General features: G+C 44.0%; 1 protein-coding gene across 1 annotated transcript in view; it reads right to left on the reverse strand.

Moving 5' to 3' along the window:
* BCAR3 (BCAR3 adaptor protein, NSP family member) overlaps positions 1 to 25,073 on the reverse strand; it is a 138,773-nt gene that overhangs the window by 20,147 nt on the left and 93,553 nt on the right. The window contains exons 5-7 of the mRNA XM_070746494.1: positions 16,422 to 16,864; positions 13,963 to 14,063; positions 6,503 to 7,113 (exon numbers count right to left, since the gene is read on the reverse strand). Coding sequence (XP_070602595.1) covers positions 6,503 to 7,113; positions 13,963 to 14,063; positions 16,422 to 16,864 — 1,155 coding nt within the window. The remainder of the gene's footprint in view (positions 1 to 6,502; positions 7,114 to 13,962; positions 14,064 to 16,421; positions 16,865 to 25,073) is intronic.

A 25,073-nucleotide genomic window follows, 5' to 3' on the forward strand; every position in this document is an offset into this window, starting at 1 on the left:
ATATATAAGAATTAGAGGCCATCAATGTATTATTGGAGATCTTGTACATGATTGCCACCAGGGTGGATTCACTCTCAATAAATGCATTTGAAGGAAAGAAAAGCATTTAGCCATTCCACCCACAATCCTAATGACAGTCATATATTGCCGCATTAGCTTAATAGGAAGCATCAAGCTCATTAGGGACCTAACCCTCCCTCGGCTGCAGGTGGGCTGCACTAAATGTCATTAGTAATATTATTCCCGCCTTCCTTAATAATGGGTCCAGTGGGCTATTGTGTTTAACTGATCTCATCCAGAGATCCCTCCTGGGACCATGACAAACATGATGTCAGGAAACAGACGATTCTTCTCCACTCAATTTAAGTGGCCCCGTGTATATATATATGGATTGAAGCCTCCAAATGGAGTGCTCTAAGTGATGAGGAAGAGAACATAAGGAGGTTCTTTTTCAAGCCTGAGTGCACAGGATCACAGCTGGGGCCAACATAATTTTGACAATTCAGACAGACGCTTGCTTTTAATAAGGCTCTGATACTTTTTGGGAAGAAGAGGTTAAAGAATGACAACGGCATCAAGAAGCATGATCTTTTCAGGAAATAGGGTGAAAAGTAATGCTGGTTGACATTTAGGAGATTATCTAACCGAGATTCAAAGGAATAAGTAATTTTCACCGAAAGCTAGCATGGAAGACACATCACTGCAACAAGGGCTATATTTAATTCCCCACCATTGACTTAGTTATTCTAGATACTTTAGGGCAGTGGTTCTCAACCTGGGGGTCGGGACCCCTTTGCGGGTCGAATGACCATTTCACAGGGGTCGCCTAGACAAATTTCCCATAGTGTTAGGAAGTAAAGCTTCTATTCTGGCACCTTGGAACATATTTTTTTACAATCCGACCAATCAGGGTTTACAGTGGGGGTGTCCCTTTGACTTTCCTGCCAATCAGCTTAAAGCTCTGTTGGGAGAATTGGCGCTAGACTTATGGTTGGGGGTCAGCATAACATGAGGAAGTGTATTAAGGGGTCACGGCATTAGAAAGGTTGAGAACCACTGCTTTAGGGTAACCTTTCCCAGGTTGAGTTGGATTATAGCTTTCAAAATGTCCAGCCAGTACATGCATTTTTTATGGAATTCTGGGAGAAAATGTTTGGAGGGTCCCAGGTTAGAGAAGGCTGCTCAGGATGTTTCCAAGCACGTTTGCAAGACTGATTCCCCATTGTGTGGAGGAATCAATCTGCTTCAATTGGACTTAATCCCTGGAAAGTTCAATGGATTTGCAGCTGGCTGAAGCGTAGACATCAGAGAGTTATTGTTAATGGTGAATATTCTGAGCAGAGACAGGTTACAAGGGGTGTGCCACAAGGGCCTGTTCTGGGTCCTATTCTTTTTAATACGTTGGTGAATGACATAGGGGAAGCTTTGGTAGGAAAGGTTTGCCTATTTGCCGATGACTCTAAAGCAATAGGGTTGATATTCCTGGAGGCGTCTGTAATGTGGTAAATGATTTAGCTTTACTAGATAAATGGTCAAAGCAATGGAAACTGCAGTTTAATGTTTCCAAATGTAAAATAATGCACTTGGGGAAAAGGAATCCTCAATCTGAGTATTGTATTGGCAGTTCTGTGTTAGCAAAAATTTCAGAAGAGAAGGGTTTAGGGGTAGTGATTTCTGACAGTCTCAAAATGGGTGAACAGTGCAGTCAGGCGGGAGGGAAAGCAAGTAGGATGCTTGGCTGCATAGCTAGAGGTATAACAAGCAGGAAGAGGGAGATTATGATCCCGCTATATAGAGTGCTGGAAGTGTTTTTAATAGGAAAGTGAACACAAGAACAAGGGGACACAATCTGCAGTCTGAAGTTAGTTGGGGGAAAGATCAAAAGCAACATGAGAAAATATTATTTTACTGAAAGAGTAGTAGATCCTTGGAACAAACTTCCAGCAGATGTGGTTGGTAAATCCACAGTAACTGAATTTAAACATGCCTGGGATAAATATATATCCATCCTAAGATAAAATACAGAAAATAGTATAAGGGCAGACTAGATGGATCATGAGGTCTTTTTCTGCCGTCAGTCTTCTATGTTTCTATGCTTCTCTTGATAGGCACTATGTTGCCACAGTATTATGAGGACTGAAATCTAGCATATTTGAAGAGTATCAGAGTGGGACAACTTAATATCTTCATATGAGGCTAGCTTTGTCAGCTTCAGAAAACCTTCCAAATTTGATCCTGGAAATTCCTACACCAGCAATTGTTCTCACATTATGTCCTTGGAAGTTTCTAGAACCAGTAGCAATCAGAAAGCTCAAACTGTCCAAGGAGCTGTTGATTCAATTCTACAGAGGAATCATTGAGTCCGTCATCTGCATCTCCATAACTATCTGGTTCGGTTCTGCAATCCAACAAGACCGACACAAGACTTCAGAGGATAATCAGAATTGCAGAAAAAACAACTGCTGTCAACCTCCCTTCCACTGAGGGCCTTGTATACTGCGTGAGTCAAAAAGAGGGCCGTGAAAATATTTACAGACCCCTCGCATCCTGGACACAAACTGCTTCAACTCCTACTCTCAAAATGACACTATAGAGCATTGCACATCAGAACAACTAGACACAAGAACAGTTTTTCCCGAACACTCTGCTAAACAAATAATTCCCTCAACACTGTCAAACTACTGTATTTACTAAGTCTGCACTACTATTAATCTTCTCATCATTCCCATTACCTACCTCCTCCCACTAAAGACTGTGTAACTTTGTTGCTTGTATATTTATTTATATTTATATTGACTGGTTCCTAATATGATTTGATTGCTTATTGGTAGCCAGACTACCATTAAGTGTTGTACCTTAACAAATGTATATTTTCTTTTATGTGCACTGAGAGCATATGTGCCAAGATAAATTCCTTGTGTGTCCAATCATACTTGTCCGATAAAAAAATTCTATTCTGTTCTGTTCTATTCTATTCTATCCTATTCTAATCTATCACAAATCTGATAAGACCTTTAGTCTCTTGCCAGGGATAAAAACTGTTCTTTGTTTGTTGACATTCCTGTAATTTTCCTATAACTATTCCTATATTCCTATATATATAAAAAAATATGGAGCTTAAGAAACAGAGCGATTGGGTCCTATGAGATATTCCAAACGGAAGGCAAGAAAAGCAATTTTTCTTCATTCCACCAAATTCCTCCAAAGGCAACCAGCTCCATATACTTACTTCAAAAGCCAGTCCACTAGAGGGCAGACTTAACATTCCAGTGGACATTCTGGAGTTCTTAATTGGCTTTGAGCTAAATGCATCCTGGACAAGTTGTATCAAGACCACCCTGGTCATTTATCAAGTTAAGGAAAGATTAGAATTCAGACAAGTATTCGATCCTTCCTTTTGAAGGGTTCTTTCCCTTATCCTTATGTTGTCTCCTTATCGATAGATTGCCTGATTTGGCTGGTTTACAAGAGTCTCCTTTCTTTACAACATAAAGCATTTAAAAAAAAATAGTTTGAAGAGTATCAAATCCAGACCCATTTTGAGATAGGAAGATGTGTCCTGGTTCCACCCATCATGCTAAACCTGCTTATTTGAATAAACCGAAGTTGCCTGGGCTCAACTACAGTATTGTGAACCGTGAAAAATAGTTTACAGACCACTAAAGCCGATTCATTCAACATCATTCAACCTTCTGACTTGTAGCATTGGAGTGTGGTGTGGTTGTGTAGTATTGTTTTTTTGGTAATAATGAGTTTTAACTTGTTCTTTATTAGATTTGTATTATATTGTATTGTTATTGTTGTTGTGAGCTGCCCCGAGTCTTCGGAGAGGGGCGGCATACAGATCTAATTAATAATAATAATAATAATAGTAATATAATAATAATAATAATAATAATAGTAATATAATAATAATAATCATCATCATCATCATCATCATCATCATCATCAGCATCATCACAAACCAAACCAAACACAGAATGGCTTCCTGAGATAAAGGCAGAATTGGTTCCTAACTGGACAGGGGGGGATGGCGCACCAGTAGCTGAAATGGAGCTGCGCATGCAGATCTGGGTGACTGGGGCACATGTGTGTGCATTGGAGCCAGATTTTTTCTGTGCATGCGCAGGAAGCAAAATCTTGCGAGAGGATATGTGTGTGTGTGTGAGAGAGAGAGAGAGAGATTTCAGCAATTTTCATGCATGCATGGAACCAAAAAATCACTGAAGTCTCACGCGCCTGCGCGTCATCTTGCAAGATTTGCTTCCTGCGCATGCGCAGAAGCCAAATCTCGCTCCGATGTGCATACCCACTGGGCACGCCTGTACGCCAGTCACCCAGAGCTGTGCGCGCATCAACAATGGTAGCGGCAGTAAGTTGGAACCCCTGCCTGGATATGAGGAAGTATGTTCCTAAATCAGCCTCCAGGGGTCATATCCAGACTTACTCTCCTGTGCATCTCATCCCTTTTGTACAAGAAGATGGCCATTTCTCAAATAACTACCAATATGTTTTGGGGCAAATAATACACCAGATGTACTATTCTTAATCCAATTGTGTATTTGGGCATAGCCCCAGTTTAAATTGGCTGCAACAGAACTAATCTAATTATTGGATTTGTCATATATTGTTTACTGTTGTTGTGAGCCGCCTCGAGCCTTCGGAGAGGGGCGGCATACAAATCTAATTAATAATAATAATAATAATAATAACAACAACAACAACAACAACAATACTTCTTATGTCAGTACAACACAGCAAACGAGATCACTATGGTGGATTTCGTATTTCATCACCAGTTGGGCGCTTCCCAAGCACCTAGGACTGCGTGATGTAGTGGCGAATTAAGTTTGCCGATCCCAGTAAAGCGGCCTTTTGCAATTGACAGATGGAGATTTTGTCAATTCCAATGGTTTTCAAATGTCCGCTGAGATCCTTTGGCACTGTGCCTAGTGTGCCAAGGACCACTGGGACCACTTTCACTGGCTTATGCCAGAGTCGTTGCAGCTCAATTTTTGGACCTTCATATTTCACTAATTTCTCTAGTTGCTTCTCCTCAATTCTGCTGTCACCTGGGATTGCAATGTCGATGATCCATACTTTCTTTTTCTCCACAATCAGGATGTCTGGTGTGTTATGCTTCAGAATTCGGTCAGTCTGAAGTTGGAAGTCCCACAGTAGTTTAGCTTGCTCATTTTCAACCACTTTTTGGGGCTTATGATCCCACCAGTTCTTTGCCACAACATACATTATTATTATTATTATTATTATTATTATTATTATTATTATTATTATTATTATTATTCCTCTGCTCAACACCTTCAGCACACTGCTTCTCTCTGATCAGAGGTGGGTTGCTCCCAGTCCAGACCAGTTTTTCAGAACTGGTAGCGGGAATTTTCCTGCACTTACTGAATGTGATCACCAGTTGGCCATGCCCCCAAACCGCCTCTAATGGTGGCACCTATGGTTTTCAGCACTGTGCATGCCTAGCTGTGTGGCATGGCCCTGTGGCGCCCAATACACAACCACCCACACTGTGCAGGAAGAAGCAAATTGGCAGAGAGGTAGGTTAGAACCCACCCCTATCTCTGATGATCACCCTTCAGTTTGTAATCTGACCAGCTCTACAGCTCCTGCAGCTCCTGCATAGAGACGTGGTCCTTCATTCAGCATGCAAAAGCAGATACTGGTTGGCCCACCACATTCTCAGAATATTCCTCCCTAGAGGGGTTTGCCTGAGGCTCCTCTTTATTTATTCTATAATAAATAAAAACTATTCACCTGGATCTTTTCTTGCCAATTTTGGGTGGTGTTGGCATTGGATCTATTGTTAGTACTACTTGTGTATGCTTGGCATTTATTTCATGCGACTCTGGAGTGACTCATACGTTGTGTTAATGTTATTAATACATAAGTAAATGTATATTTAGAGAGCGCGATATTCTAAAGCCAAAATATGTTTGCTTCTAGCTGTGCGTGAAACAGAACACCCGATTAGCCACTGGTCTGATTTAATATGAGAAATCATATTAAAAAGGAGGCCAGAGCGGACATGATAGCAGTCTACAAGTATACGAGGGGTTGCCACAGAGTGGAGGGGATCACTTTATTCTCCAGGGCACCGGAGGGCCAGATGAGGAACAATGGCTGGAAGCTGACCAAGGAGAGATTCAACCTGGAAATAAGGAAGAACTTCCTGACGGTCAGAACGATCAACCAGTGGAACAACCTACCAGCGGACATTGTGAACTCCAATACTCTGGACATTTTTAAGAGGAAATTGGACTGCCATTTGGCTAGGATGCTATAGGGTTCCTGCTTAGGCAGGGGGTTGGACTTGATGACCCGCATGGTCCCTTCCAACTCTAACAATAGATAGATAGATAGATAGATAGATAGATAGATAGATAGATAGATAGATAAAATAAAATAAAATAAAATAAATATGACTGTTTAAACCACCGCCCACCTTGTTTCAATTAAAAATAAAGGTTTTTACCTTGCAGTCCATCTTTAGTATATGCTGGGCAATGACCTTTGCATCGTTATTCACAAACAGCTCTTTCACTCTCTTTAACATTGTGGTCTCCAGGGGCTTATTTTCTAGGGGAAGAAGTTTTGACTCAAAATGGTTTGGCCTGAAACTAGAGACCTTCTCAATGGCTGGTGCGACAAAGATAGGACACTCTTTGCTCATCTCCAACTGAGCTGTGTGTGGATCCGCAGAACTCAGCAAAGAGTCACTGTCATCCAGGATCAAGGATGAATGTGTCCCATTGTCCTTAGTTGTCAGATGCTCTCCAAAGCTGTCCGTCTGACATAAAGGTTGCTTTGTTGGCCTGCCCTCGGTGGGAAGAGCGGCGTTCAGTTCACAATACAGGACTTCCAAGCCTTGCTGTGGCCTCAGAAATGGCAATTTACTGGGCTTCGGCGGAGGTCTCAAATGAAGTTGGCTGTCAGATCCCCTGAGGGCATCACTAATCTGCAACTCTGAAGCGAATCTCCGGAACATCAGGGGGCTCAGATTAGGTTCACTGCCAGTTCTGAAAGCTGGAGACTTTGTACAAGGACTATTTTCAGTTTCTGTTCCTTGGGAAGGATATCTTGACCCTGAAAAACAAAGGGTGGGAGAAAAGAAGGGTGATGTTGCTATTTGAGGCATCGAGTTGAAGGTGACCAACGCTTGATCGGAAAGTCAAAGAAGGGGAAATTCCTAAAGTCCCTTGCCAGAATACTCATAGCTATGTTATTTTGAGTCTTGTTTATGAAAGAAGGAAGCAAGACTCGAGCTCCGAGTCTTCGGAGAGGGGCAGCATACAAATCTAATAGATAGATAGATAGATAGATAGATAGATAGATAGATAGATAGATAGATAGATAGATAGAGAGAGAGAGAGAGAGAGAGAGAGATAGATAGATAGATAGATAGATAGAAAGATAAATTTCTTGAGAAGTGGACCAGACCTACCCCTTTGTCTACTATTCTGCCTGACTTCAGGATATGATATTATTCTTTAACAAGGTAATTTCACTGAAGTGAACAGAATTCACACCGCAACCGAAGGTTGTGATATCAGTAGGCTGCACTTAGTCCTCAACTTACAGCAGTTCATTTACTGACAATGGCACTGGAAAAAAAGTGACTTATGAGCTTTTTTCACACTTAACAACTGTTGCAGCATCCCTGTGCTTAGCAACTGGTCCATATTTATGATGGTTGCAGTGTCCCGGGGTTACGGGAGCAGTTTTTTGTGACCTTTCAAGAAGGAAAATCAATGGGGGAGCCAGATTCACTTATCAACTTAACAACTGGAATTATTCACTTAACAACTGTGGCCAGAAAGGTTGCGAAACGGGGCAAAACTCAGTTCACAGATGTCTCAATTAGCAACAGAAATTTGGGGCTCTTTGGTAGTTAAGACAGAGTGGCTGTGGGTTTTGCCTCCCAAGGACAATTCCATCTCTTCGTTCATAACCCTGGGGGGGGGAATTATTGACCCCCTTGGAGAGGGTCCGCAACTTGGGCGTCCTCCTCGACCCACAGCTCACATTAGAGAAACATCTTTCAGCTGTGGCGAGGGGGGCGTTTGCCCAGGTTCACCTGGTGCACCAGTTGCGGCCCTATCTGGACCGGGACTCACTGCTCACAGTCACTCATGCCATTATCATCTCGAGGCTCGACTACTGTAATGCTCTCTACATGGGGCTACCTTTGAAAAGTGTTCGGAAACTTCAGATCGTGCAGAATGCAGCTGCGAGAGCAATCATGGGCTTCCCAAGGTATGCCCATGTTACACCAACACTCTGCAGTCTGCATTGGTTGCCGATCAGTTTCTGGTCACAATTCAAAGTGTTGGTTATGACCTATAAAGCCCTTCATGGCATCGGACCAGAATATCTCCGGGACCGCCTTCTGCCGCACGAATCCCAGCGACCGGTTAGGTCCCACAGAGTTGGCCTTCTCCAGGTCCCGTCGACTAAGCAGTGTCGTTTGGCGGGACCCAGAAGAAGAGCCTTCTATGTGGCGGCCCCGACCCTCTGGAACCAGCTCCCCCCAGATATCAGAGTTGCCCCCACCCTCCTTGCCTTCGCAAGCTCCTTAAAACCCACCTCTGTCGTCAGGCATGGGGGAATTGAAATTTCCCTTCCCCCTAGGCTTATAGAATTTATACATGGTATGCTTGTATGTATGAGTGGTTCTTTAAATTGGGTTTTTTTAGATTGTTTTAATATTAAATTTGTTTACATTGTCTTTTTATATTGTTGTTAGCTGCCCCGAGTCTTTGGAGAGGGGCGGCATACAAATCTAATAAATACAAATAGTTGTAAGTCGAGGACTATATAAAGACAAAGCAAGTTTAATGAAAGGGTGAGATGATATGAAAGAGTCCTCCCAAAGTTGGGTGGCATATAAGTCCAAACAAAAAACAAACAAATAAATAAATTCCTGACATTTATTCATAACACGGATTTTTAATAACTTGGACACATTGTAGAAAAAGGTGCGAACTGGGACTTTGAGCTTTGCTTGGGCCAATTATTGGGAGAAGAAGAGAAGAGTAGAGGATAACCGGATTCTCTAAAGTTTTGTGATGTGCGCTACATACCTTCTAGCATGGGAGTGTCCCATCTTCAATATGTCCCCCTACAGATATTTTCATATGTGAACATAGTGAGCATGCCAGCCCCCTGAGCTTTCTTATTTCCCCTCTTCCCTGGGCCTGTCATTATTTCCTAGTGGAATGCCACATACGTAAGATAGCTGAGGGACACTTGAGTGACAAATTCCATCCATCCACAAACTCTCCCCATTGACATCTTAGCTATACAAAGCAGCTGCAGTGGGAAATCGCTGTGTGGTAAAGGAGATCATACCGGCTGTACAGTCAGCAGTGGAAAATCTCCAGGCCTTAGAAAAGGAGCTGATCCATAATTGACTCTGATGGGCCAAAGAAGAAGCGAGGACTTTGTGACTCACTAAGATGAAAAGAATATTTTTTCTAGAACAGGGAAGCTGAGCAAACGAGGATTTATGAATGGAATGAACTCCAGAGATGAGCCCCTGTGTCATCCAGAATGCCAATGGCCTCTAGAATATAGGGCAAAACTTATAGTTATTAAAGTTCAGGATTTGAAAAATTGGTCCACAAGCAAAGGTTCTGCTGACATAAAAGAGACTTGGTTAAATTGCAACATCAGCATGCACAGTGGGAGACTGTTAAAGCTTCAACATCCTCTTAAAGTAAGATGGGGCAAATTCAGCCACTTCTCCTGTTCTCCTCTGTTCCTCAAAACTGTTTGGAGGAATGAATAGCGTATCGGTGGTCATTGAAACGGATGTCAATGTGCCGCCTCTATGTTGGTTGAGGCAGGCAGGATTCCCTTGAGTACCATTTGTTGGGGGTCAGGGGAAAGGGAGAGTTTTGCCTTCTCTTTCTGCTCAAGATCCCCATGTACAATTGGTGGGCCACTGGGTGACACAGAATGCTGGACTCGATGGGCTTTGGCCCGATTCAGCATGGCTTTTCTTATGTTCTAATAAGGAAATGTGGGAACATTCAAACAAGGGAATAGATAAATCACAGATATACATCCAACAGCACCTGTATTAGTAATAATATTCAGGGGGAATATATCTTCTTTTAACATAATCTTAGATTAGATTAGATTAGATTTATTAGATTTATATGCCGCCCCTCTCTGCAGACTCAGGGCAGCTCACAACAATGGCAAAACTACATAGTGACAAATCCAATATCCACCAATCCAGTTACAATTTTAAGCTAAAAAATTCATAAAAACAACCCCAATAAATATAAAAAACAAGCAGACAATCAATCAAACAAACACCAGAACAACACGGGCATGGGGGAAATGTTTCAGTTCCCCCATGCCTGATGGCAGAGGTGGGTTTTAAGGAGTTTACGAAAGGCAAGGAGGGTGGGGGCAATCCTAATCTCAGGGGGGAGCTGGTTCCAGAGGGTTGGAGCCACCACAGAGAAGGCTCTTCCCCTGGGTCCTGCCAGATGACATTGTTTAGATGGTAACTATTTTGCATTTTGCTAAAATTATACGCTGGACTTTGCAAATTGAAAACAAAATATGTCTGGTTTCTCTCTACATAATTTATTCTACAATTAGTTTTGTTTTGCATTCTTTATTTTGCTTTTACAAGCTTGGAAATTATCAACAGGCAGTTTAGAGAATAGTTCAATCCCTCAGCTACCTCAGAGACTGAATGAGGAATTGCTCAAAAACACTTTGAAGTACAAAATGCTTTCTTGAGGAAAAAAGAGAAGCCATAAAATAAAAATGGGAATTGGGAATGAAGTTATCACTTAATTTAAGTACTGAGGCCCACAATTCCTCTTGTTTTGTCAATTTATCATATTTTGGCCCCAAGGGTACTCGTCATGGAGATTCTCTGGACATGTTACGATACATCTGTGAGACAGATGTTTTCTGCTACAACAAGCTGACATAATTATCATTCTCTGGAGGAAGAGGAGCAGAGAAGAGGAGAAGATTGAGTGAAAGACCCAGTTGCCATAGATTTTATTATTTCCTCTTTATGCTTTAGTTTTCTTTTTTTAAAGAAACCAAAACTGTACAGAGATGTGTTTGTTATAGTTCAATATAGTTGGAGGACAAAATAAAAAACATTCCCTGGAATTCTTCCCATTCTTTTGTTGAATTTTGTTGAATTCTGGCATGTTAATACTGTTTGTTTGTTTGTTTATCTATTTACTTATTTAAAAAATGAATAAATGATTGAATGTATATATATATATTTTAAAATATACTTTATTAAGTTATTTTTAAAAAGGGAAAGGGGGGATGGGAATACAAAAAGAGAAGTAGGAGGGGGATGGGGTAAACAGTATTTTTATACAGTAGCTTATATATATTGTTGTATATACATTCCAAATATTTGTCTATATGTAATTATTTTGTATTCAATATTCTTATTTGGATAATCTTAAAACTGTAGTATTTAGTAGTCCAAGGCTGACGTGGAAAGGAAAGGTAGTTGGAGGTGGGATAGAAAAGAAAAGAAGGAGGAAAGGAAACAAGGAGAAAGAAAGAAAAGAGAAAAAGAGAGGGGGGTAGTACCTGCAAACTAGCAGGAATATGAATTGTGACGACTTAGTTTGATTATGTTTGTTATTTTTGTTAGTGAGAAGTATTTGTGAGTTATGATATTAGTAAGTTGTTAATAATTATCAAGTGGATTGAACTCAGACAGGGATTGAATGAATATTAATTCTGGGGTTTTGTTGCCTATGTGTAGCACTTTATGTTTATTTTTAAACCTTAAAGCATGTAGTAGTATTGCAATATCTGGAACAACAGCAAAATGCTGACCCTTACCATTTGTTTAAAGTGAAGAGTCCTTCAAGCTGAGTTTAACTTTTGGTGTTTCTTGCCAGTTAATACTACCTGCTTCCACAATGTGTTTTTTTCTTCAAATTCTCAATCTGTCCTGCAGCTCTGAAAAATCCCAAATAGTCTCCCATCTGAATAATAATAAGTCCCTGCAGATTTTATTCGGCTAGTCGTTGCCAATGACTTTATAGGGCAGTGATGGTGAACCTTTTTTGGTTCACTTGACAAAAGAATACGTGTGTGTGTGCTAGCACATGTGCACATATGTACCCACAACTATGCACCCGCCCCGCACTGCCACTGTGCATGCACACAATCCCCCCCTGTCCCTGTACACAGGACTCACTGAAGCCAGGGACAGTGAAAAAAATGGCCAAATGGGCAAACCAGAAGTTCAGAAAAACAGACTTCTGGTTTGCCCATTAGGCTGTTTTTTGCAGTCCAGAGCCTTCAGGGAAGCTTCCTGAAGCCCTGCAGTGTGAAAAACAGCACAACAGGCAAACCGGAAGTCCATTTTCCAAACTTCCGGTTTGCCCATTGGACTGTTTTTCACACTCTGGGGCTTCAGGAAGCTTCCCTGAAGCCTCCAGAGTGCAAAAAACAGCACATTGGGCAAACCGGAAGTCCTTTTTTGTGAACTTCCGGTTTGCACTCTGCGGCTTCAGGGAAGCTTCTCTGTGGAGAGCAAAATGGCCTTCTTCAAGGCCGAAAATCAGCTGGCTAGTACGAACATGTGCTGGAGCTGACCTAGGGCAACGCTTCGCGTGCCCTCCGATAGGGGTCCGCGTGCCACCTGTGGCATGGGTGCCATTGGTTCGCCATCATGGGTGGTGCTCATCTCCATTTCAAGGCCATGAATTAGCACTGTCCGAAGAGGTTTCCATGATCATGTGGCCAGCATGACATTGTGAAACACTGTTTCCTTCGCGTCAAAGTGGTGCCTGTTAGTCTACTTGCATTTGCATACTTTTGAGCTGCTAGGCAGGTAGAAGCAAGCTGAAAATGAGTGCTCACCTTGGCTGAGATGTTTGGGTTTCGAATTCAGGCTGTCGGCTTTCTAACCAACAAGCCAGTGTCTTAACCTCTGAGCCATAATAATAATAATAATAATAATAATAATAATAATAATAATAATAATAATAATAATAATAATAGTTGTTGTTATTATTATTACTATTATTATTATTATTATTAATTAGATTTGTATGAAGACTCGGGGCAGCTCACAATAATGCTGCCCCTGAGTACTAACCGGAGCAAATTCTGCTTAGCTTTCCAAAGCAACTAAGGTTGGCTAGTTACCGTTACTTGCTGGAACATTCTTTATTCCATCCTTTGTAGAATGTCTCTTTAACTCACTAATTTTTGTAATAGGCAGAAAATTTGCTTCAAATGTTATTTGGCAAATAAGCTCCTATACAATGCGACCCTATGGATTTTTTACCTAAAAGTACATTGGATGAGATTGCAGTCTTTAGTTTAACTAAATTGCATTGTTCCCAAGACCAAAATAAGATGCAGATAGGTAAAGACTCAAAGAGGCCATACTGTGTTTATCACTAAATTAAGAATAAAAAAGTAATCTGGTTAGATTGAGCTTCTGCTAGGATAAGGAATAGATGAAGAAATCCAGTTAGGTCCCACAGAGTGGATCTTCTCCGGGTCCCGTCAACTAAGCAATGTCGCCTGGCGGGACCCAGGGGAAGAGCCTTCTCTGTGGCGGCCCCGGCCCTCTGGAACCAACTCCCCCCAGAGATTAGAACTGCCCCCACCCTCCTTGCCTTTCGTAAACAACTTAAAACCCACCTCTGCCGCCAGGCATGGGGGAATTGAGATCCTCTTTCCCCCTAGGCCTTTACAATTCTATGCATGGTATGTATGTATGTATGTTTGGTTTTTATATTAATAGATTTTAAATCATCAATACCAAATTACTATTGTACACTGTTTTATTGTCGCTGTTAGCCGCCCCGAGTCTCTGGAGAGGGGCGGCATACAAATCCAATAAATAAATAAATAAATAAATATAGATGCTTTATAGACAGAAGATATTTTAGTGTAGGCCAAACATACCTATTGGCAGATAGCTTTCCGATTGATGCGTCTTTAAGGGGAATCGCTTCTCCGGCACGTGGTCCAAACATGCAGGCTGGCTACCACTTTTTTCTTTGTTTCTGAAAGAAGGAAGCAATTGGCCCAATGTAGTTCAACTTTTGGGGGAATCTGTCTTCATCCCTCCGCATTTGATCTATTTCCTCTAATGCTCCACTGAGCTTTATTGGGTTCAAGGAAATGCAAAGTTCCAAAGAGAGAGAAATATTGCTTTTCAGAGGCCCACAGAAAATCTGCCCTTCAAAGCATGTCCAGCTTGCTCAGGTGAGAACATGGCATGTGCAGGAAGTGTATGCTCCTCTGGGAGCACGTAAGAAGAATTCTGACAGCTTCAAAATTTAGAAAAGTTAACAGCATTCCAGAAATCCAGTAAATGTTGGCCTTTCAAATGTTGGACTTCATCTTAGATCAGTGTTTTACAACCTTGGGTAGTTCAAAAAGTGTGGACTTCAACTTCTAAAATCTTGGGAACTGAAGTCCAAACTTCTTGAAGTTCCTAAAGTTAGGAAACACTGTTCTAAATGGATAAAGACAGATTAAGTCTGTCTTTAATATTTTATTTTTGTTTAACTTCTGTGCACCAGAACCACAAGAGTGTAAAACTTTTAAGAAATCAAGCTTTTGTTATAAGTAGTCTTGTGGGCATCTATCAAATGTCACACAATGTAAAATAAAATAATCAACCCTCTCTGAGCCCAACCTGCTTGTGAACCCATGCTATTGGTTTGTTTATGGTTCACTGTGACTCAGAAGATTGGACTAATGGAATAAAGTATGGTTAAATTAGCTAGGAATCCAACAAGTGGTATGAATGAACCCTACTGTGGTATCATTCTCAAACTGCAGAGGTTGGGTCAGAATATCAAAATGGGGGTAGTAACCTTACCCTCAACCTAGTTTATATGTCCTTATACTCAATCTAGTCTACTACACTTGAGAAAATGAGAAAGGAACCACATAGATTTCCTTGAGCTCCAGAGGGAGCAAAGAAGGATTTAAATTCACAAACACACGCACACCAATAAAGGTATTGCCAACTGGTCGATCTACTTGCCTGGTTATTTAAAGCAACCTAGCCAAAGAACAAAAAGAAATTCAGGAAAATTCAGGCACTGGATTTCTGGACATGCTTAAAATTATTTTAAATGACTATTTTAAATGGCTTGCAAACACCGAGGTGGATTAGGAAGTGCTGGCCCTTTTGCACAATACAAATCCCCCTTCTTGACAAGGTACTAGTTAACTCTGTCTGTCTGTCTGTCTGTCTGTCTGTCTATCTGTCTCTTTCTCTCTCTCTCTCTCTCTCTCTCTCTCTCTCTCTCTCTCTCTCTCTCTCTCTCTCTCTCTCTCTATCTATCTATCTATCTATCTATCTATCTGTAAAGATGGATATTGTTGTGGTTAGCTCTGGCCCAGCTCCTGCCCCAAGGACTGTGGATGTGGGGGAAACATCCACATGCTGCAGGCCTGTTTTGCCCCCGGATGATGAAGGCTCCTCTGACCAAGAAGACATGAGTGACAGGGAGGAGGAGAGTGTGGCAGACAGCTCAGAAGGAGATCAATTATCTAGCTCCTCCTTGGATTCAGAACAAGAGTTAATGATACAGCCACGCACAAGGAGAGCGATGCATAGGCAACAACAACTGAGAGATTATTATCAAAGAAAATGAGGCCACCTGCGGGTGGGTGGGGCTGTGGTAATTAGTGAGGCTGCTATAAAGAGCAGCCTGTGGGTTTGGCCATTGTGGAGGATTATCTGATCGTTGTGTTTCGTGACTGCTTTACTGACTTTGACCTTTTGTGTGCTGATTTTTCCCCTCTTTGAAACTAAACCAGAGCAAATTGTGTTTCATTTTGTGAAAGAAAGAGGACTGTGAATTGCCTCACAGCTGCAAGCTAAGTATCACAGAACTGATAAGGGACTTGTACAAATTACCAGTTTGTTTGGAGACCAGTGCTCTTAGTTTAAGTGAATTTTCATTATAAAGAACATTGTTTTGAATTTTCAAACGTGTGTGTGTCTGAAATTTGTACCTGTGAATTTTTGGGAGGAGTCTACCAGAGAACCCGACAGAACAGATATACAGATATATAGATTGTAATAGAGAAAAACCAAAAGAGTCCTCAGTCTTTTTCTGCCACTTGAGTGAATGCAACCGTGGGATGCATTTGAAAGCAACATGGCAGGGAGCAAAGGGTTAAAGGGATTTCCCCAACCATTGGCCCCCCCAGAGCTCTCTTCCAGCTTTCAGAAAGATGATGCCCTTTGGTTCAGTTGCAGATCTTCTGCAACATGTTTGAATGATTGAACGAAAAAGGAGTGGTTTTGCAAACCAGTCCGTAAATGTACCCCGGATGTTCAACAAATGTACCGCCACATGCAACCACCCCCACTGGTTGGTGAAACCAAGCGGCAGTACCTTAAAAGGTTTCCTTTGGCTAAAGTGGGCTCTCGGGCCTGTCGATTGCACATATTAAGGCTCAGCCTCTGTGGGGTTTCTCCTTGCCCCTCTGTAATGCTGTCTTCTCTTGGCAGGCCTGGAGAAATCCCGTATTTCTCCTCCAGGCATCTCAGAGGCACCGTTCTGTTGATGGGCTGAAATATAATGGCTCCGCTCTGCTTTGAGATGGGCTTGCGATTCCCTACGTAACATCGCACCAGGCCAGGGATGGTGTCAAAGCCTTCGTCTTCAAAGTGGAACTGCACCCGGCAGTGAGCTTCGCTGAGCCGCACGATCGTTTTATTGATCTTGAAATGCTGGGAGATGTTTTTCCACTGACAGGTAAGGACAAAATTGCCAGGGCTGGAAAGGGAATCTCTAATCAAAAAGTCACCGTCTCTCTGAACGAGGCTCTCAGACACCTTTAAAAGGGAAAAAAAAAGAACATGCCTGTTGAAACAAGAAGAAATTATCCATTGCTGGACCACCACTATCAGTGTTTTTTTAACCCATGGTATACTTTTAGTAAAGATACACACACCACAATCTTCATGGCACAGTGTGGAAGAGCTAGATGATTAGCTATCTCCAATTCTGCCCATCCCCTTAGATCCAACAGGATGGCCACGCTCTGGGTTTTCTCTGTGAAACAGCATCAACTAAGGCGACCCAACATTGTCACTTCCCTGTTGCAATTCCTACCCTTTACAACAGTGATGGCGAACCTATGGCACGGGTGCCACAGGTGGCACGTGGAGCCATATCTGCTGGTATGCGAGCCATTGCTCTAGCTCAGCTCCAATGTGCATGTGTGTGCCAACCAGCTGATTTTTGGCTTGTACAGAGGCTCTGGGAGGGCGTTTTTGGCTTCCAGAGAGCCTCTGGCTGGATGGGGGAGGGCTTTTACCCTCCCCTGCTCCAGGGAAGCCTTTGGAGCCTGGTGAGGGCGAAACACGAGCCTACTAGGCCCACCAGAAGTTGGAAAATAGACTATTTCCACCCTACAGAGGGCCTCTAGGGGACGGGGGAAGCTGTTTTCTCTCCCGAAGCATTGAATTATGGGTATGGGCAATTGAGCATGCATGATAGTGCACACATAAATTTTTTCGGCACCCAAGGAAAAAATGGTTTGCCATCACTGCTTTAGAATGATGCTGACCCTGCTGGCTTTCCATAACTCTTTAAAAAGTTGGGGGTTCTTTTTTCCTTCCCAGGTCTGTATGCCAAGTAATTGGATTGTCTGAACCAGTTGGGTTTGGCCTCAGTTTGTGCTGCTTCATGCTATGCTTTTTTGGTCTGTATGCTTATCGTTTTATATAGGCAGATGTGGAAGTTTGATGGCATTAGAGGTAGCAGTGCAGGTTGTAAGCTGTTCTGAGTAAAACTGCCTTTTGCAATTGACTGGTGGTGAATTTGTCAATGCCGATCATTATTATTGAGTCCCTCAGCTTTTCTGTATTAAGATTTCTGCCAGACTTTAGTTTATATATTCTTTTTGGCTTTATTTTCATTTCCTCTGCCTCATGCAGACATTTATGTTTGAAGCTTACAAAAAGATTAAGCTTTTCTCTCACGAGACGGATTTAGACTGCTTTTATAAATATAAGGCATTCCAAACTCCCTTATCTGAGGAGAATCATTATAATTCTGTTACTTCTGAAATCAAGACCAAGGTTATTTGGCTAGAATGCAAGAATGTTTTGAAGAAACAAACTCCCATCAGCAGAAATCCCTACCCTACCATATCCTACCTTACCTTACCATACAGAGCAAATTGGACTAATTATGGTAAATTCCATTTCTTGAAGAAAAGATATGTTCTCTTTTACAGCAATTAGTTCAGTAATACTTGGGTAATATGCTACCCCCATCACTATGGAGTCCCCAGAGAGCATTTCACAAGGTTTAACAATCACCTAGATCATTTTGTTTTCAACTGAGATGGAAGATTTCCTGTTGTGTTTTCAATCTCACTCAACTACCGGTATGTACAGCAGCTATTACCAGGGAGACTCTACACTGCAATAAAATTCTTAATCTCTGAGGCTGCGTAAACACTCTTAACCTTCTGACCGCTACAAAATCAGCATTAATATTCTTCTGGAATTATTCAGGGAATGCACATTAATTGGAAAAAGAAAACAGAGTGATCAGAACACGATGAGGTTTAAACATGCTATTGCTTATAACAGTGATTTTCAACCTTTTTTGAGCCGCGGCACATTTTTTACATTTACGAAACCCTGGGGCACATTGAGCGGGGGGAGGGTGGGTGTTGTATCTGCTCAGTTACAGCCGCAGAATAGAGCCGGGCGATAGGCGTCCCTATCCAGGGTGCTGATTGGCCGCCAGCCCGTAGTTACAATGTAAGCGGGAAGTTTTTCTCTGCGGGATTGGGTGCTGCCTCAGGCAGCTTGTTATATATAAGCCTGTGTGTATATTATTGCTTAAGTCTGTACCTGCCAGGCCTGGCATGAGTTCTGTAATAAACTTCTGAGTTAACTGTGGCCTCCATTACATTGGCGACGAGGTAGCGAGCCTATGCGGAAGATTGACAGTTGTGACAGTAAGTCAGGATGTCTGTGCATTTAACATTCCCCCCCTTTGATCCTCAAGGGGAGACGTGGGACTCCTATGTCGCCCGTTTTGATTGTTTCCTGATCTCAAATGGATACCAGGACATTTCCGGGGATAGGAAGAGGTCCTATTTCTTGGGGTTTTGTGGACCCGATATGTTTGAGACAGCTCGTGCCCTGTTTGCCCCAGTTTCCATCCATGATGTGACTTGGGAGGATTTCTTGAAAACGTTACAAGATCATTATGCCCCTGCCCCTTCGAGGTGTGCTCGTCGCTACACTTTTTATCAGCGAAATCAAGCCGAAGGGGAGTCTATTAATGACTTTCTGGCTGCTCTCCGTAGAGCGGCATTATATTGTGAGTTTGGGGACCTTAATGACTACCTTTTGGATAGACTAGTTTTCGGAGTCAGAGACGGTCGCCTCAAGCGGCGCCTCCTGGCAATCCGGGATTTAACCTTTCAAGCTGCGGTGGCGGAGGCTCTTGCTTTCGAGTTATCTACACAATCTTTGGCTTCTATGGACAGCTCAGTTAATGCCACGCAAAAGGCAGCCACTGTTTCGGATAAACCTAAGCTGGCCCCGAAGGAGGTGGGCGATGTAGGGGGCGAAGAAGATGAAGAGGTCTGCAGATTGGCTACTAATCGGGCTAGGGAAGCACCGACGGGACGTCCTCGTCCTCCTTTGTCGCCTTGCCGTGGTTGTGGGGGGGGTCATTATCGTTCAAATTGCCCGTCCCGAGATGTGGCATGTTGGCGATGTGGTGCCAAAGGTCACATCGCCAGAGTTTGCCGGTCTCGTAGATCCCCGGCTGCCCCGTTCCGGGAGCAGCGTGAGTTTTCTGGCTTCAATTCTCGGGAACAAAGAAGATTTCCCCCCCCTAGAAGAGATGACTGCAACGCGGTGTACAGCTGCCATCGTCCGGTTTCGTCTTATGTCAGGAGGACCGCCGGCTCGGCTGAGAAAATTTCTGTGGTGGTTCAATTGGGGGGTTCTCGTTGTAACATGCAGGTAGACACCGGTTCTGCTCATTCTTTAATTTCTTGGGCCACCCTCAAGCGCTGTTTCCCGGCATGGAGGAAGAATCGCCTGCTGCCCTGCGCTTTGAGCCTGAGGGATTACCAAGGAGCTGCAATTCCTATCATCGGAGAAGGCCGTTTTGCAGTCCGCTTCAAGACTTTCGCCGGTAGACTGCCTCTCGTAGTGGTGGATGGACCCTTTGCCAGCCTCCTCGGACTGGACTGGTTCTCTTCTCTGGGACTCTCCGTGGAGGGGGTTAACGCAATTGTGGGGGAGTCGGGATTTGAACAGCTGGCACGGGAGTTCCCTGCCGTTTTTGACTGCAATTTGGGCCGTTATACTGGCACCCCCATCTCGTTCAATTTAGATCCTAAGGTTCCTGCAGTTCGCTTAAAGGCCCGCCGTGTCCCTATTCCCCTCCGTCCCAAAGTAGATGCAGAGTTGGACAGATTAATTGCCCAGGGGGTTTTAGAGCCGGTAGATCAGGCTACATGGGAGACCCCTGTGGTGATTGCTTTCAAGGGGGATGGGGGAATCAGATTGTGTGGGGATTATAAGTGCTCTGTGAATCGTGCATTGGCCCACCATTCATACCCCTTGCCAGTGGTGCAACAGCTGCTACACACTCTGGGGGAGGGTCGGGTGTTTGCCAAGCTCGATTTATCCCAAGCTTACCAGCAGCTCCCCGTAGACTCCCTGACAGCCGAGGCCCAGGCGATCATCACCCATAGGGGGGGTATTTAAATGCCACAGACTGCAGTTCGGGGTTTCCATCGCCCCAGGCATCTTCCAAGGACTGATGGAGCGCCTATTATATGGACTGGAAGGAACTGTGCCGTATTTCGACGATGTTCTAGTCTCGGGAAGTTCCACAGACGAATTAATGGCACGAGTAAGGAAGGTTTTGGCTAAATTCAGGGAGGCTGGGCTTAAACTGAAAGCTAAGAAATGCTTGTTTGGTGTGCCCCAGGTCGAGTTTCTAGGTTTCACGGTGGATGGGCAGGGAATACACCCTACTCCTGAAAAGATTCGTGCCATCAGAGATGCCCCCAGGCCACAATCCAAGGGGGAGCTTCAGGCGTTCCTGGGTTTACTAAATTTTTATGCGGTCTTCATCCCGCATAAAGCATCGGTGGCTGAGCCTTTACACAGACTTCTGGACAAACAGTCCCTTTGGCATTGGGGAAAGAGGGAGGAAGCCGCGTTCTTGGGGGTTAAGGAGTTACTCACTTCTAATAACATCCTGGCTCAATACTCACCTGGATTGCCCCTGGTGCTCACCTGTGACGCTTCTCAATATGGGGTGGGCGCAGTCTTAAGCCACAGACTGCCTAATGGTACAGAAGCCCCCCTGGCTTTCTTCTCCCGCACGCTGGCTAAAGCGGAACGTAATTACGGCCACATCGACAAGGAGGCGCTGGCTCTGATTGCTGGAGTCCGAAGGTTCCACGAGTACCTGTATGGCCGTCACTTTGAACTGGTGACCGACCACCAGCCGTTATTGGGTTTATTGTCTGGGTCCCGTCAAAGCCCTGTAGTAATCTCCCCCAGGATGTCACGATGGATAGTTTTCCTTGCAAACTATAATTACACTTTATCATACAAACCTGGGCGCCACATATCTCATGCAGATGCCCTTAGCAGATGCCCCCTGGCCGAAGTTCTAGTGGATCCCGCACCTGCATGTTCAGTCTTTGCGTTGTCAGAAGGAGGTCTTATTTTATCTGCAGCCGAGGTAGCTTGGGAAACCGGGCGGGATTTCATCTTGTCCCAGGTAAGGCAATGGGTGTTAAGGGGGTGGCCTGTCTCAGCCCCTGCCGAGGAGTATGTGCCCTTCTTCAGGTGTCGGAACGAGTTCTCCGTGGAAAGAGGAATTCTGCTGAGAGGTTGCAGGGTGGTAATTCCGAGCAAGCAGCGCAGCCAGGTATTATCTCTCTTGCATGATGGCCATCCAGGCATTGTGCGCATGAAAAGCCTGGCGAGGGATTACGTGTGGTGGCCGGGGCTGGATAAGGGGGTAGAGCAAAGAGTGGCAGATTGTAGGACATGCCAAGAGCACCGGCCTTTCCCTCCCCGGGGTGAGCCATTGGCCTGGGAGCCGCCTGCGGGCCCCTGGGCTCGGATACATATTGATTTGGCCGGCCCCTTCATGGGGCAGTCTTTCCTAGTAATGGTGGACGCACACTCTAAGTGGGTGGAGGTGGTGCACCTAAAATCCACACAGTCACAAACGATTATAGAGGCACTGATGACAGTATTTGCCACGCAAGGGTTTCCAGACCTCCTGGTTTCCGACAACGGCCCGCAATTCACATCTGTACTGTTCGAGTCGTTCTTGGCATCGGTGGGCATCCGCCACGCGCTGACCTCGCCTTGGCATCCGGCCAGTAATGGCCAGGCGGAACGGGCAGTTAGGTCAGTCAAGGAGTCTTTAAAGAAGATGACTGGGGGTTCATGGCAGAAAAGGTTGGCAGATTTGTTATTAGCACAGCACACTACACCTTGTGTGGCCACTGGCAAGACCCCTGCAGAACTATTAATGGGTCGCAAACTTCGAATAGTTTTAGATAGGCTTCACCCGTGGTATTCACAGTCGGTGCCTTGGCCAGAAACCCCGGCCAGAATGGTGAAAGTGGGTGACCGGGTGTTTGCGCGCTCATATTCTGGAGAGCAGAATTGGGCTGAAGGAGAAATAAGCAGGGAGCTGGGTCCCAGGTCTTTTGAGGTCATGTTAAGGGATGGCCGAGTGTGGAGGAGACATTTGGACCAAATTCGGTTAGACAAGGGAGTGGATACTGGCGAGGAAAGGGGTCAAGGCCACCCAGGAATTGTTATGGAGGAAACCCTAAATCGGGGTGGAAGTAATGGGGGAACTGGCAGCTCGGAAGAAGCCTCGCCGTTTGTAAGCGAGGGAAGCAGAGAGGCGAGCCCGGAGACCAGGGAGGAACAAGAAATAGAACCACGGAGATCGGGACGTATTTGCAAGAGACCGGAATATTTGAAAGATTACGTATGTGCTAACGAAAGGGATAGGAGTGTTGTATCTGCTCAGTTACAGCCGCAGAATAGAGCCGGGCGATAGGCGTCCCTATCCAGGGTGCTGATTGGCCGCCAGCCCGTAGTTACAATGTAAGCGGGAAGTTTTTCTCTGCGGGATTGGGTGCTGCCTCAGGCAGCTTGTTATATATAAGCCTGTGTGTATATTATTGCTTAAGTCTGTACCTGCCAGGCCTGGCATGAGTTCTGTAATAAACTTCTGAGTTAACTGTGGCCTCCATTACAGTGGGGGCTAAAAAAAGTTTGGACAAAAAAATTCTCTCTCTCTCTCTTCCTCCCTTTCGCTCTATTTCTCTCTCCCTCCCTCTTTCTCTCCCTTCCTTCTTTCTCCATCCCTCTTTCTCTTCCTTCCTCTCTTTTTTACTCTCTTTCTCTCTCCTTCCCTACCTCCCTCTATGTCTTTCTCTCTCTCTCTCCTTCCCTCCCTCTCTTTCTCTCTCTCTATTGCTTTCTTTCTCTCTTGCTTTTTTTCTCTCTCTGAGCTTCGCGGCACACTTGACCATGTCTCACGGCACACTAGTGTGCCACGGCACACTGGTTGAAAAACACTGGCTTATAAAATGTAAAGCTTTGATAATATTAAGCAACTTGATGCCTTCTATCGTGTTTCCATGGTAGTCTTCTACCATGGTCATATATTAATTTTTACTCCAAAGGACACATTAGGGCTTATTTTCTGGTTAGGTCTAATTTTCAGGGAAATATGGTACTAAATGCATCCGTCTGGCTGATGATCTTAATGGGAGCTTATTTTGGGGATAGGGCTTGTATTACGAGCATCCTGAAAAATCATGCTAGGGCTTAATTTTCCAGTTGGGTCTTATTTTCAGTGAAACGTGGTAGATGCTTGGAAGTATAATTCCTGTAATACTGGCCATGGCTGTAATCCAGGTAACAGATAATTGATAACTGATGTAGTTTGACGGTACTTACACTGACAATTTGATAGGTCACCCAATCCCATCATGATGTCCATTAGGATCAAACCAAGGGTGAAATTCAATATTTTTTTCGCTACCAGTTCTGTGGGCATGTCTTGGTGGGCATTGCAGGGGAAGGATACTGCAAAATCTCCATTCCAACCCCACTCTAGCGGAAGGATACTGCAAAATCCTGATTCCCACCCTACTTTGAGGCCAGCCAGAGATGGTATTTGCCCGTTCTCTGAACTACTCAAAATTTCTGCTACCGGTTCTCCAGAACCGGTATTGGTTGCCGATCAGTTTCCGGTCACAATTCAAAGTGTTGGTTATGACCTATAAAGCCCTTCATGGCATCGGGCCAGAATATCTCCGGGACCGTCTTCTGCCATACGAATCCCAGCAACCAGTTAGGTCCCACAGAGTGGGTCTTCTCCGGATCCCGTCAACTAAACAATGCCGCTTGGCGGGACCCAGGGGAAGAGCCTTCTCTGTGGCGGCCCCGACCCTCTGGAACCAGCTCCACCCAGAGATTAGAATTGCCCCCACCCTCCTTGCCTTTCATAAACTCCTTAAAACCCACCTCTGTCGTCAGGCATGGGGGAATTGAGATACGCCTTTCCCCCCAGGCCTATACAAGTTATGCATGGTATGTTTGTGTGTATGTTTTGTTTTTTAATAAGGGGTTTTTAATGATTTTTTAATTATTGGATTTGTAATATATTGTTTCTATTGTTGCTGTGAGCAGCCCTGAGTCTGCGGAGAGGAGCGGCATACAAATCTAATAAATAATAAAATAATAATAATAACCTGTCAGAACCTGCTGAATTTCACTCCTGGATCAAAATATACTTGGGGTTAAGGGCACTAATACAATTACCATACATATATTTCAAAATTACAAATTGTAGCTACAGAAGTATGAAGCCAGTTGCTAGACTTACTCTTACAATGCAGTATTAGAATGCTGGCTAACTCTGCCCACAGTCTGGAATTTGATCCTGATGGGCTCAAGGTTGACTCAGCCTTCCATCCTTCCAACGTTGGTAAAATGAGGA

The sequence above is a fragment of the Erythrolamprus reginae genome, chromosome 3 (assembly GCF_031021105.1).
Source record: "Erythrolamprus reginae isolate rEryReg1 chromosome 3, rEryReg1.hap1, whole genome shotgun sequence".
In the NCBI taxonomy this organism is placed as follows: domain Eukaryota; kingdom Metazoa; phylum Chordata; class Lepidosauria; order Squamata; family Dipsadidae; genus Erythrolamprus; species Erythrolamprus reginae.